The following is a 14,784-nucleotide window of genomic DNA, read 5'->3' as shown; positions in this document are numbered from 1 at the left end:
CAACAGCACTCAGCCGTTACGCTCACGCCCCCGTCTCTGCACACCTTCTTTCCCTCCGGGAGATGAGGGGAGGTGAGCCGTCTCTGCCTTGATTCTGCGAGTCCCTCCCCCCTCCCCCGGCAGAGCCAGGCCTGTTTGAGCCCCGGACCACGCTGTAGGAGCAGCAGTGCCCACAGTCCCCAAACTGAAGTAGGGGCCTCTCTCCACACTGGATCCCCAGCCTGCCACTAAGTCCGCATCCACCTGTCAGGGCTGGTCACATTGTCGTCACTGTCCCAGGTAAGCACAGGTCTAGCCCCTTTCCTTTAGGGAGCTTCTGTGTCAGAGGGCTTCTTAGCAGACCACCCACTGAGGCCCAATTTCTTTTTTCCCACCCCCACCCTCCACCCCCACCTCTATTTCTCATCTCTAGACCTGCCCACTCCCTCCCCCAGCCCGCTGTCAGCAGCTGCCCCCCCCCACCCCAGCCCCCAAGCACAGAGAGGGGTTCAGGAGTTCAGGTCATTCATCGATCCATCCCAAGCAAGCTTCTTACGGAAGGAGGAGGATGACAGCCAGCCGTCCACTCACAGTGGCAGCCGGTTGTTTCTCCCTGAAAAGACGGCTCGGGAACAGAGGACCTACGCGTGAGGGTCTGAGTGCGATTCGGTTTGACTCCACAGCCCTTTACAAGCAAGGCCCAGTGCAGACAGTCTCAAGTAGGTAGACAGTGGGAGCGAAGACAAAGAAGTCAGGTCCAGAAGTTCAGGTAGGTGGGAGCCGGTGGGAAAGGGGAGCTCACCTCAGAATCAGGCCACCTCCACACAGCCCCGGCTGCTTCCCCAAAGAGCAGAAAGGCCAAGCCACAGGGTGCTTGTCTGGCTTCAGCCAGCCCTAGCCGCAAGCTGGCCCCACCGCCCACTCAAACCAAGCCGAGAATGGGGCGGAAGGGGCACCCAGAGGTGGGGGCTGGTGTGGCACATGCCCTTGGTGCCACTTGAAGCAGGGTGGGGTGGGGGAACACCACCAAGAAGTGTCCATTGATGGCCCACATCCTTCCTCCAGCACCGTGGCGATCCAGAGGCTCGTGGGGCGGGCGTGGGAGTGGGAACAGTGGAGACACTTGCCCCGACACCAGCCGAGGCCTGGAATGGCAGTTGAAGGCGTACTGTAGGCGACCAGACACAGGGAGGTGGGGGAGAGCCTATTCTTCTTTTCACTGAAAGTGGGGCCCAGCTTAGAGAGGGTGCCGCATGCTCCCTCCCCTCCTGTTTCCGGCACTAGCCCCTCCAGGCCCTTCTCCTTGCAGACTGGGATTGGGGCCGCAGGGAGACACGGGAGCTGAGGAGGAACTGGGCCTGCCTTGCTGAAGTCCATGGAGTCTGGGGACTGCCTTCTTCCCAAGCTGGCCCTCCCTTCCGGTCACGGCTTTTTCCTCTGCCCGGGGGCACTCTGCACCAGGAGGGGCTCCCAGAGGGCCAGGCCCTGATACCACTTCCTTTCTTCTATCCCCCAGTGCCCAGTTACCAGAAAGCTTTGGGAACGGGAGGGAATTGGCTCACACATCAGGTCCTGTTTTCTGCTGAGCACATTGGCATTGGACAGAGCGCTCCAGTAAGGCGGCCGGCCACAGGGGCGGGCCAGGGCCCGCCTTCCAAGTTAATTCAGGACGCTTACAATTCGTCCACGGGAGTCAGGAAAGAAAGAAGAAAAGAAGGAAGCCATCGGGGCCACTCTGGAACAGCCACAGGGCCCCGGCTTTCTCCCCAGGCCTCTGAGCAGCTCCCCACCAATGCCGGCCTGGGTGGCAGACAGATCCTAGGTATCAGAGCAGGTGAGGTGTGTTCAAGCACCTGCTTGCCCACGCCGATGTCCGTGGCCTGGCCGTGGACAGGGCTGTGGACAAGCCTTGTATGGGTGAGAGCTATTTCCCAGGCCTTGGTTGAGGGAGGGGAGAGCAGAGCTGGGCAGGGGGTCCTCTGGATACCCCTGGCTTCAAAGTCTGGCCACCTGGCCCGTCAGAGAGGTGTCAAGGGAGGCCAGCAGTGCCCATGACCTCCCTGCTTGCACCTTCCAGACTCAGGCTGCCTCAGAGCCCTCCCCGGCCTCGCAGGGCTAATGCATTCCCAAGACCTTTCACCTGCTCCGTTTCCCTTCTCTGGCATCTGAGAGCCAGGTAAAAGTGGACAGGTGGCTTATCCAGGCCCTCTCCTTCTCCCCCTGTACCCTCCTCCCACTGCCTGGTGGCCCAACATGCACCCCCAGTCCCGGGCTTGCCCTGCGCCTGCAGTGATGAGTCTAGCCAAGCTACCTCTGGGCTGCTGGAGAGCTCCCTGCACCTGCGTGGGGCAGCCTCACCTGACAGTGCTGGCAGGAGCTGGCGCTGCCCTCAGGAGCCAAGGCCTGGCTGGCAGGGCTGGAACAGGCATTAGACCTCAGTCAAGGCGCTGTCTGCCACCGGCTTTGTGAGTAGTCACTCGTTGCACGTGACTCTCTGCCCGGTCCCCACGCGTCCTGTTAGGGATATGGGGAGTAGTGGCGAGATGAGGGCAAAAAAGACAGAATGCCCCGGAGAGCAGCCTGTGCCGGGACCGGCCCTATGTCTTCATCGGTCTGGAAGCTCATTCTTCACCGTCCCTGCCCCACGTCACTGGGCCATAGACCAGGTCGCTCCAAACACGCTGCAGAAAGGCCTGCCTCTCCCAGGAACCCTAGGCCAGCAGGAGTAGGGAACTCCCAGTGGCCACGCGTGCTTCGGGCGGCTCAGAAAAGCACCGGTGCGCTGGGCAAGAGGCGAGAGGGTCAAGCCGGGAAGGTTTGAGGAGGCACCTCCCAACCCAGCCCTCACCGCATGCACAGTTTCTGTGACATTCTCCATGCTGGGAAGTCACTGCTGAGTGGGCCCAGCAGGAGGGGGCAGGAGTTAGAAGGGTGGAGGCAGTTCTGCGACGGGAGCAGCACATGCAAAGGGCCCGGTGACCGTGCCCCACTCAGGGCAGTGTGAGGACCCTCGCGTGGCTAGAACACCCCCAGAGCTTAACAAGGCGATGGAACCACTCAACTGTCAGGGATGGGACGGCCCGAGTGAGCAGAGAATGGAGCCGTGGGCGGGGACATTTCCCGCAGCACAGACGGACAGATGAGCCTTAGCACGGAGAGCAGACGTTGGCGGGGAGACTAAGTTGACAGTTAAGTGAACAGTTAAAGCAGCGGTTCTCAACCTGTGGGTCGAGACCCCTTTGGGTGTGGGGGTGTCAAACGACCCTTTCACAGGGGTCGCCCGATTCATAGCAGCAGCAAAATTACAGTTATGAAGTAGCAACGAAAATAATGCTCTGGTTGGGGGGTCACCACCACATGAGGGGCTGTATGAAAGGGTCGCGGCGTGAGGAAGGCTGAGAGCCACGGGGGTGAGGTAGCAGTTGGCAGCCCGGTGAAGGAGACCCAGGGTACTGCAGTGACCGCTAGCGTCTCTGTGGGTTCTCCCTGCAGCCCGAGTTCTAGCCCCCCGTGTCTCTGGCACACCGGTTCTGGGGTGTCCCAGTGTCTCGTACATCTCGCGTCAGAGTTCTTACAGTCCCGGTTGAATGGCTCTTTCCTCGTCTCCTCCTCTCGGCTGGCGCTTTGGGGGACAAGGGACCCAATCTGTTACGCTCCCTGGTGGATTCTGGTCAACATTCTCTTAAAGAAATAAGAACAAGGGGGGGGCAGGAAAAGGGAGAGGAGGGAAGGAAGGCGCTGCTGGGGGTGGGAGGTGGGCACAGTCCTGTCCCTAAACGTGGAGCGGCAATTTGGGACATGTTAACATAGAGTAGGCCAGTATCCTCAACATACCTTGACCTTTGATCCCTGAGGTAGGAGCTCTGGGGTCACTCGGTCACCTGGGTCCCATGCTTCCTGCCCTTGCCAGCACCAGTGGTATCTGGCAACTCGGGGCTGAGGAAGCCCCGGAACCCCCTTCTCGGTTCCCTCTGGTGCCTCCTCCCCTTCTCCCCCATCATGCTCCACCCTGAAACTGGAGAACTGGCCTCCCTGCTGAGCAGCTGGTGCATCTGGTCTGCATTGGTGTGGGCTGGCCCCAGCCCAGTCCTGAGAGGGGAGTGGGCAAGGGCTGGGCATGGCCCCTAGACAATCTCAACACAGCTGTAGTTGAGTCCCTGGAAGGGGATGACAGGGGAGAGGGTAGTAGAGGGCAAGAGGAGGAGAAGTCTAAGGCTAGCCAGGTGGCCAGAGTTCACGCACAGAAGGGCAGAGTCCCTGAATCTGGAAGAAAAAACGTAGTCGAAGAAGCAGCAGCTCAGACACACGGGTCTAACGCGACACTGTCCCTGCAGAGCCGACTTGTTAACCGGCCGATGACCAACAGAACTAAACGTCTATCCGCGCAGTTGTTTGGACCCGTTGTTGCAATCAGTGTATCATTCCATCTTGTTGAAGACCTTCCTCTCTTCCACTGGCCCTCGACTTTATCAAGCTTAGTGTCCTTTTCCAGGGACTGGTCTCTCCTGCTAACATGTCCAAAAGACACGAGATGACGTCTGGCCTGTCTTTCTCCTAAGAAGCATTCTGGCTGTACTTCTTGCAATTGGCTTCTTCTTGTGGCTGTCCAAGGTCCTTTGACTGTTCTCTGACAGCACCATAGTTCAAATGCATCCAGGCTTCTGTGGTCGCCCTGCTCGTGGTCCAGGGTATGCGGGGACTGCCTGTGCCCTGAGGTGGTTGGAAACACCTGGGCTTGGATCAGGCAGGCCTCCCCCTCAACGTGACACCCCCTTGTCCTGCAACACTTTGAAAGAAGGACGTCTTGGCAGCTGATTGGCCCGCAACAATACATCATTTGATCTCTTGACTTCTGCTTCCTTGAGTGTTGACCGAGGATCCAACCAGAATGAACGCTTTGACAGTGTAGCACTTTCTTCACTGATCACGGTACTGTCAATTCGTCCAGTTAGGCGGATTCTTGTTCCCTTTGTGTTGAGTTGTAATCTGTAGTGGAGATGCAGTCTCTGGTCTTCATCCGCAAGGGCTTTGAGCCCTGCGCGCCATCTGCGTGTTATGTGTTGATAGTAAGCCTTCCTCCAATCCCGATGCCAAATCCTTCGTGTCCTTCAGTTTCTATGATTACCTGCTTACCATACAGATTGAGTAAGTGTGCTGAAAGGTTAAGACCGTAGTGCACCCCTTTCCTGAGGTGTAGCCATTCATTCCCCTGTTCTCTTCTGACAGCTGCCTGTTGACTCGTGTACAGTGTGTTAGTCTGGGTGGACCAGAGACACAAATCCATGGGCACACATGTGTATAAGAAAGAGATTATATACGAGAGCAATTGAATTTTGAGAAAGCACCCAGCCCAGTCCAGATCAAGTTCATAAGTCCGATATTAGCCCATATGTCCAATAATCTATAAAGTTCTCTTCAGACTCACAAAACACATGCAATGACACTGACTGTAGAAGATTACAGGTCAGTGGGTAGAAAGTCTTTGGATCCAATGGCATTGGAAACATCTCAGCACTGGCAGGGGTCTCTGCATGGCTTCTCCAGCACCCAGGGCTGCATCAGAGTGGGTCCATGTGTCTTGTCAGCTGCTCTGTCTCCCAGGGTGTGAGCAGAGAGTCTCCCACCTCCAAGGAAGAAATACCAGGTTTCCCAGAATTCTCAGAAGGACATCCCCACACAGAGGCCTTATTGGCTATGATCCTATTGACAGTCTAGACTCCACCCCTTCACTCGTAATCCTCTCAAATGGACAATTACACAACTACCACATACAGGTTCTGCATGAACACCATGAAGTGTTTGGGAATTCTCAGTCTTCTCAGTGTTAGCCAGTTTCTTGTAACCCTCACCCTTGAATGCCTTAGCACAGGCTTTACACAAGCAAGCACCATTCTGGGGTCTCTGCTGTCAGCTGAAATCCACCTGATGCCGTCAGTGATACCCCTCGGACGTCTGCTTCTGAATCCAGCTTGGATTTCTGGCAGCGCCCTGGCAATGTACTGCTACACCCATTGTTGAATTATCTTCAGAAAAATTTTACTTGCATGTGTTGTTAATGATATTCTCTAATTTACACTTTCTGTTGGCTCACGTTTCTTTGGAATGGGCACTAGTTTGGCTCTCCTTCAAACAGTCGGCCAGGTACCTGTCTTCTAAATGTTGGTCATAGACAAGTGAGTGCTTCCAGCCCTGCATCAGCTCGTTGAAACACGTCAATTGATATTCCATCAATACGTGGAGGGTTTCTGTTGGGCTTTGTTGTCTGTTGGTTTTTGTACCAATGACCTCCAGTGCGTCATGGAATTCTTCCATCGGTCCCACCAGTTCTTGATCGTATGCTGCCTCTGTAAGTGGCTGAACATCAACCAGTTCTGTCTGGCACCGTGGCTGTGTGTTCCTTCCATCGTCTTCCGATGCGCCCTGCATTGTTGCGTAGTTTGCCCATAGATTCCTTCAGGATTGCAACTTCAGGCTTGAATTTTTCCATGTATTTTAACTTGTGATAATCTGTGCGTGTTCTTCCTTCTTGATTTTCTAACTCTAGGTCTTCGCCCATTTCATTATCAGACTATCTTCTCGAATGGCCTTTTGAACTTTTCTGTTTAACTCCTCATCATTTCTTCTATTCACTTTCGCTATGCTACATTCAAGATCAAGTTTCAGAGTCTCTTCTGACATGCACTTTGGGCTTTATTTCTTGTCTTTTTCATGACCTTTTGCCTTCTTCCTGCAAGATGTCCTGGCAAATTACCTAGTGGCAGAATTCTAGGTCCAGTTTGGTTCCCAGGCGATGCATAGCAGACATGCATAGGCACCCCACACCTGTCCCTGGCGATCTGCACGCCCCTGTGCTGCGGAACAAGTTTCAGCAGAGCTTTATTCCAAGCCAGCAGGTCCCCCCAGGGAGTGGATTACGCTGTTAGGTCACATCATGGGGACGCATGTGAGAGTTGGGCATTGAGTACGGAAAACCAAAGAAGAATCGAAGCATTTGTTGTATGGTGCCGGCAAAGAACGCGGAAAGTACCAAGGACTGCCAAAAGGACAACCAACCTGCCGTGGAAGAAGTACAGCCAGTATGCTCCTGAGAGGCAAGGATGGCAAGACTTCATCTTACGTACTTCGGACATGTCGCCAGGAGGGACCGGTCCCTGGAGAAGAGTGGCATGCTTGTAAAGTAGCGGGGCAGCGGAAACGAAGCAGGTCCTCGAGGAGATGGACCGACTGCAGCCAGGGGCACCAGGCACAAGAACAACTGTGAGGACCCGCCGGACCCGGCAGTGTTTCCAGCTGTTGTGCCTGGGGTCGCGATGCATCGGATCCCACCTGACGGGCCCGGACAGCCTCAGAATGGACTTCCCACTCCGGTTCTGCTGAACCACGGGCTCCATTTCACCCCTCCAGACCCCGCCTGGCTCCCCTGCCCAGGCTGCATGAGACAGACAGCCTCGTCTGCGTCCAGACTCGGGGCCTGCTTCTCCGTCAGCGGGTATCAGCGCCAGGAGGGCAGACGCGTTCTCCTTCCTCTCTGTGTCCAGTTCCTGCAGCAGCATTTGAAACAAACCTAGGTGCCCTCCCGGAAAGAATCCAGAAACCGAGGCCTTGGTGAGGTGGTTACTTCTGACCATCAGTCAGGCTTCCCACCACAGCGGCTGACCCTCGGTCAGGGCTTTTCCACTCCAGGAATGGAGACTGCAGACCTCGCTGTCCCTTCGCCTCTTCCTGGCGCCTGTCTCCTCCTAACCACGTGTGAGCTCCCCTCTACGGCTCCACAGCCATCCTGGATAAAGACAGGAAAACGGAGCCGTCCCAGGTGCACTGCCTCTTCTGATTCTCTGTCCACGTATCACCAGCCCCGAGCCAACTCTTCTCCGTGGTCAGGGCTTTTGCCAAATGCAGCTTTCCAAAGGGTCTTGGACCTGCTCCTCCTAGCACACATCAAAATCGATTGCAAATGCATGCGAAGTGAAACGTAAGCATTCAACCAAAGGAAAGCGGAAGGACTTCCTTGTAAAACCTGAGTCAAGTGCAGGGAGGAAAGAAGAGAGCGGTCACCACAGGACTCCCATCATGTCAGAGCAGGGTTATTCTGTGGGAGCTGCCCAGACAGCCGCCAGGACCCCATGGGTAGTGGGTGTCAGCCCGAACAGAGGGGCCGCACAGAACTGCAGCTGGTAACAGACCAGAACCGTGAGGGGGCTCAAAAGGCCCGTGGGAAAATGGGATATTTACGTGAACTCTGAAGCCTCCTTGCATGCTTACTCCCCTAGCACCGGAGAGGTGGGTGTGATGGGAACGGAGTCCCATCTCACCGATCAGACTTTGATGGGGCGTCTGACTTAGCCCTCCGGATGCTGGCAAGGTGCCTTTGATAGCTCCCGGTCACGGCGTCCTTGGATTCAGACTTTTTGGAAAGAAAATCATGCTTAATACCAAGAGCCATCCCTCAAAGTGAGGCCACAGATCTACACACGCAACGATTTTCATTATTGTGTCCCTCCCCGTGGCCAAACCACAAGACGACCTAAGGTGTCCTGTGTGTCCGCTGGGGGCCACCTGTGTTTGCAGGCTGTGGCGCTGCGGTGGAGTGGCCTGCCGAGCAGCCACCACGCCACTCCTGTGTTCCCTGGGAGTGGAGAGGGTCAGAATTCGGAACTGAAATCGGCTCTTCCTCTACCACAGCCCACGTGGCTGTGTGTCATTTTCTCTTCTGTGACGGGACTATAGAGGGCTCCCTGCCTGTGTACTGGGACCAGGACTGAGTGGAGCTTGCACAGCACACCCTGGAAGGTGACGGCCACCTCTGAGCACTGAGATTCATGGAGACTTGCCCGCCCGCTGTGCCCAGGCGGGCTCAGCGCAGGGTGCACAGCCAGGGGAGACCCAGCAGTGAGCTTACCAGGGGCAGTAGCAGGGCCTGGGCACAAAAGAACACATGCTACTCTGAGAAGATCCAGTTCCCCTGGTTGGCCCTCCCAGAGGCTTACACAAAGCCCTGGACCCCAGACAGCTGCCTGTTCCAGCCTCTTGTAGCGGTTGGCCGGAGGAGGAGGGGGAAGAAGAGAAGTATTTCAAAAATAGAGAACAGCAGTGGCAAAAAGCACAGATTTAGTAAATAAAAATAACTCCAGCTCACTGGAGGCTGGCATGGGTGCAGCACTGCCCCTAGACCTGAGCCCCACTCAGGCTCTCCAGCCAGACCCAGGGGGCCCAAGGGAATAGACCCACCCTAGGCCCGTTGCCCTTTGCGAGACCATTACCAGCCATTGGGAACCCCAGAATGCCCTGCCCTGGCAGCACCAAGGCCACGCCCACCCTCCTGAGCTCAGACTGCACCTCAATGAGCACTCCCTCAGGCCTGGGCAGGGCTCAGAGGTCTCTGGAGGAGGCTGTGCACCTGTGTGGTGTGGACCAACCGCGGGAAGAGGAGGAGGCCGGCCGAGGCCGCCGTGCTCGAGCGGAGATCTCCAGGAGGCTGCGGACTCCGACTTTAAGCCTGGCCTCCCAGGTCGCTTCTCAAGGGAAGGCAGTAGAACACATGCTATTTATTTAACAGTTTGAGTTATACGTTTCAAATATTTAGACTCCAGATTTTAGACAGATGGCCTGTAGGCATCCATTTGTCATGCTGTTCCTGGACCCAGGGGCATTTGTCATGCTGTTCCTGGTCGGGGCGGGCCTGCAAGGGTGTGGTAGAAATGGGCTGGAGATGAGGCAGGGGACGGGTGGTAAAAGGTGTTTTATTAACCAAATTCAAGCCAGGGACCATGGGCTTGAACCCGAGGAATCGTAACAACAGACGTTAACGAGAGCTGACTTTATGCCAAATGTGTTGGATGCCTAACACCGAAATACTACGAAGTAGATACTAATATTACCATTTCTACTATCTAGCAGAAGATTCCGAGAGAACTGGGAAGGGTAAGTAACTTGCCGGGGAGCGCAGAGTTAAGGAGCCCTGGTGCTGTCGGTTAAGCTTGGACTCCTAACCACAAGGTTGGTGGTTCAAACCCACCAGCAGCTCTGTAGGAGTAAGACGAGGCTGGCTGCTCATGAAAGAGTCACCGCCTCAGAGCACCGTACAGGGTGGTTGAGACAGCACCCACCTGATGGCAGTGGCTTGGTGTTGGTGGGCGCAGAGGTGTTTAATGGTTGGGGTGGTCGGACTCAGCAGTCAACCCAGCTCTCGACTGTTGGGACAGGCTGCCCCAGGGGACCGCTGAGATTTTCCAAGGTCTGTAGGTTTTAAATCTGAGGTCTGATCTGTTCAGGGAAGTGAATGAATTGAAGGAAGGCAGGGAGACCTGGCAGCTGTTACGGTGACCCAGGTGAGTGTCGGTGGCCTGCCCTAGGTGGTGACAGCAGGGATCGTAAGCAGAGGACCACATCTGCCTTCCTTTGGGCAGAAGAAACCCATCTCAGGGTGATTTCCCTGTTTCAGGCCTTTCGTTCCAGCAGGCAGGCTGCTTCTGCCCCACCGAGCGGAGCAGGGGGCTGCTGAGAAAGGATCCCACCAGGCTGCAGCTACGACCACGCAAACCCCTGCTGTCGCATTACATAGTGACGACCCTGTAAAACGGAGTAGAACAGCCCCTTTAGGTTTCTCAGGGTTTAAATCTTTCTGGGGGCCAGACAGCCTCATCTTTCTCCCCTGGAGCTGCTGGTGGGCTCGACACTTGGACCTTGTGGTAGCCTGCCACCAGGGCCCCTCCCACGAGTGCAGGGACGCGGCATTGGGAGACCGTGGCTGGGAAGGCACTGTCTCCCCCAGGGCTTGTCCCCGTTGCTCCTGGGCTTCCTGCCGAGAGCAGGACCAGTGGCATCAGCAGGACCCTGGCGGTGCACACGGGCAAGCCGGGCCCAGACCTGGCTGACGTAGGGACGTTTCTGGAGGAGGATGAATGCCACTCGGAATGCTGCCCTGGAGGGGTGACCTGGCCTTTGCAAGGCCAGCATCCGTGTGGGCCCCATGCCATGTCTTGGAGGTCGGAGAGATGAGATGTGAGAGGTCTTGGGCCAGATTGAACATCTGCCAGGCTGAGGCCTTTGGGGATAGGCCTGGGTTCTGATGCCAGGCTTGTCAGTGTCACCGGGCAGCCAGGGGCGCCTTCCGTGGGGACTACTTCCTGTTTGTGTTGACCTCTCTGCCAACCACCCCTTTGCCTCCCTCTCCTGGCCTCTGTGACACGGCTGATCATCACACCAGGTGAGGTTTATCGAGCCCTTGCTACCTGCCAAACCCCGCATTGGGTGCTGTAGAGCCCACAGCTGCTCAGCCTAGCCCTGCAACTCCCTGGGAAGCAAGGCTTGTCATCACTGTTTAATGCACGAGGAATTTGAGGCTTAACGCAATTAAGTGGCGTGCCCCAGGGCACACAGATGTGGGGTGGCATCAGCACGCCAGCCTCCGTTTGCCTGCAGTTTCCCGCTGTGTCACACGCTCCCACCCTCGGCTCCTCCACTTCCACCGCCTCAAGTGGTGGCATTTCCAGGATCCCGTTCGGGGTGCTCACCTCTTCTCCCCCAAGTTGATCTTCAGGGATTCTTGGGCCCTCTGAAATGGTAGGCAGAATGTGATGTGTATGTATTAGTGTGTACTCATGTGTGTGTGTGTGTGTGGGGGGTGTTGTGAGAGAGAGAGAGACAGGCTGAGGTCTTGGGATTCTATTGCTGGGGAAGACAAATGCCCAAATTGTCTCTAGGTCTTATGAAGTTCCTCCTTGCCCTGGAGCCCCCAGGAGGCGTGCCTCAAGACAGGCACTGCTGGCACGCCCTCCCTCCAGGGGCTCTCCAGAGGTCCAATACAGCATGCTGTGGAGCAGAGGCTGAGGGAGACCTGGATGCTGAGCCTGCCTCAGCGTACCCGTTGCTACAGAGAAGCAGGAGGTCAGGGCAAAGCCAAGCATGTGTAGGTGTGTGAGAGAGAGAGAGCAGGGTTTCTGACCTCATACTGGTAAGCGCGTGGCACACGAAGACTCTCAGCCCTCTAAGCAGTTGCTTCTCTTGGGAAGGAGCCAAGGTGGGAGGCGAAGCAGCAGTTTTTCCCCCCCGCCCCCGCCGGAAGCTTTTATCAGGCTCTCAAAGAGAGTTAGAGATAATAAGCCAGTTTGCTACAGTTCCGTGCCGTGGTTAAATATAGGCATTTTAGCACAACGCGGAAGAGACCGAGAGATTGCTTCAGAGAGGGTGGCTCCTGTCATGGAAAGAACCGGCCTGGAAGTCCAGCCCCGGTTCAGATAGCCCCGCAGCTCCCTGTGCAGCCCCTCGCCTCCCTGAGCCTGGGGCCCCTCGGGCACCCGTCAGCGACCCCTAAGCCATCTGAGAGCCCTTAAGGGCAGAGGGGCGGGGTGCCATTCCTCTTTGAGCCGGGCTCTCAGCCCCCGGCAGGGACATTGGCACCTGTGTTTCCCCGGGTGCTGACCAAGGCCCGGGCGCTCCTCGGAGTGCTGGCGTGGTAGCGGGATGGCCCGGCTCGGAGCCGGCAGTCACGTTTGGATCTGGGCACAGCCCCTGCAGGCTGCATGACCTGGAGCAAGTTACTTCATCTGAGCCCCGTCGTACCTGTGAAGTGGGTGAGAGGTGAAGAGATGTAAATAAAGTAATTTTGTGAAAACCAGCCTGGAGCCTGGCACACCACCCCAGCTGTGCCCGTCCCTGGCTCTCCCCACCCTCCCGAGCAGCCCCTGCACTGCCTCACTAGGTGTGTGTGGGGCAGGCACGGACAGGAGCCCTGGGTGGGGAACTGGGGGGCCTGCCAGACTCTGGAGTGGGGACAGGCGAGGGGGTGTGCTGCGCTTGGCACCATTCCTTTCAGACCGCATCTGCCTACCCTGCATCTGTGTACGGTCTGAACTGGGTCTCCGCCCTTCCTTGTCCCGGGCCCTGCCATCCCCACACCTACACACACACATCCTCCTCGGGAGAGAGACGTGCTGCAGGAGGAGGGACTGGCCTCTGCTCTTGAGTCTAACTGGGGCTGAGACTTAGAGAAGCTGGCCCCAAGAGCTGTCCTTTGCACGGAGCCTCGAAGGACACTTGGAATTTGCGAGAGGAAGAGATGTTAGCACAGAGGTGGGTAGACAGAAGGGGAGACTGGCTGGAGCAGAGACCGTCCACTGGGGGAGCAGCGGAAGAGGGCCTGGCCGAGACCAGCCAGCTGCTGCTGCTGAGGGTAACGTGGGGGCCTCGGCAGGTTCGTGTCTTCTGTGGTCAGCCCTCACTGCCCACTGCTGTCTGCACGCCGATCACAGGGCAGGGGATCGCAACACACTGTTAATGTTAATAATACTAATGGCTGGTTTTTGTTAAAGCCACGAGCTAAGCACTGCACTCAAGTTCTCACTGAATTCCTACAGTAGCCCCTCAGGTAAAATGCTATCAGGATCTCTGTCGTGCTGGTAAGGAAACCTTAGTCCCTTGCTGTGTTAAGCTGGGTTTTCTAGTGAACCAAGACCAGCGCTGCTTGTATGAAAGACGTGTTAAGGAATTGCCCTGCATAGTTATAGAAGTGGGCAAGTCCAGGGCAAGTCCATGGGGCAGGTGTCAGTCTAGACACTTTTCCTGACTTAGCTGCGGAGACTGACAAACCAAGAAGCAGGACGACCACAGGTTGGTGGAGGCAGAAGCAGGTGAACCCAAGGTCAGTAGGTCAGCCGCAAAGTCAAAGCAATCTGAGGTCGGCAGGTAGTATGGTAGGCCCTTGGCTCAGATCCAAAGAGCAGGAGGTCAATGCGCCAGATGCCAGATCCAGACCAGCAAGAAGAGACAAGCCTTCCCACCGAGTCTCCTTAAATAGGAGTAGGCCACCCACCCCCCCACCAGGGAGCCTTCTTTTCCACTGCACAATGGCTCTACTCCGAGTCCGGAGGCTGTGTGCCTCCCTAGCCCACAGCAGATGCCGTCACAAACTGATTACCGTCTTAGGCCACGCCATGAGGGGTTTACCACGCTCTGTCTGCCAAACACTGAGAACCCCGGCTGAGCCTCGCTCCCCCAAAGCTCAGCTGTCACACACGCCCAGGATTACCAGAGCTGAGATGAAATCCCAGGCCCAGAATCTGAACTCTGTGTTGTCGCCTCCCCAAAGCTAGAGGCCCCAGCTACCTTGGGATGACGGAGGTCAGGAAAGGCCTGGAGAAGGAGATGAGTAGGTACTTACCAGGTGGACTGAGGTGGGAAGGACATCTGACACAAGGCCCAGCATCAGCAAAAGCATCAGAATGGTTAGCAGGTGGGGACGTAAGCTGGGGCTGGTCTTGAAACTGGAGAACAAGCAAGGGCCTTATATCCTGTGATGAAGGGAAATGTTTGTGGGGAGATTCTAGTGGCCAGAGGAAGATGGTAGGGGAGGAGAGAGACCTGGTCTAGGCATTTGGTACACGTGTATTGATTATGAATGCAACAGTTAATTACCGCTCTGTTGGGCTTCAGAGATGTTAGCAGCCAACAAGACAACTGATGCACATGGCCAATTAGGATGAAATCCAGCTGAAAGCTGACAAGACCCGAGCTTGAGGTGGTAGCAGTGAGTTTGGGGGCGAGGGGTGGGCCTGTGGAATCCCGAGAAGGCAGAATGGAAAGAACTAGGTGGGCAGCCGGACAGGCCGGCCTGGAGAGAGGGAGGAGAATCCAAAGTCCAGTCCCGCGCTGGGGTGGGGGTGGGGTTGTCAGATGGTCAGTGGAGGATGGGAGCCAAACCGGGAAACAGGGAAGGTGCCCAGCAACTTGGGATTAATTAATTAATGGGACGCCCATGTGACCAGAGGCTCAAACTCAGAATCTTGGGGCATTTATGGCATTCTGTTA

At 56.4% G+C, this 14,784-nt stretch overlaps 1 protein-coding gene across 4 annotated transcripts in view; it reads left to right on the top strand.

Moving 5' to 3' along the window:
• ST3GAL3 (ST3 beta-galactoside alpha-2,3-sialyltransferase 3) overlaps nucleotides 1–14,784 on the top strand; it is a 266,714-nt gene that overhangs the window by 243,343 nt on the left and 8,587 nt on the right. For 2 of the 4 annotated variants that reach the window (XM_045291846.1, XM_045291844.1), the window contains one exon: nucleotides 124–279. The exons of 1 other annotated variant lie outside the window; for it this stretch is intronic. In XM_045291846.1, coding sequence (XP_045147781.1) covers nucleotides 124–231 — 108 coding nt within the window. In that variant the 3' untranslated portion in view covers nucleotides 232–279. Of the gene's footprint in view, nucleotides 1–123; nucleotides 280–662; nucleotides 919–14,784 lie in introns of those variants that run through there. One more of the 4 variants, XM_045291845.1, reaches the window with a different exon arrangement.

Source organism: Echinops telfairi, unplaced genomic scaffold, assembly GCF_000313985.2.
Source record: "Echinops telfairi isolate 266 unplaced genomic scaffold, ASM31398v2 ScPeMD7_443;HRSCAF=831, whole genome shotgun sequence".
Lineage (NCBI taxonomy): Eukaryota > Metazoa > Chordata > Mammalia > Afrosoricida > Tenrecidae > Echinops > Echinops telfairi.
This window is presented reverse-complemented; position numbering and strand designations above follow the sequence as displayed.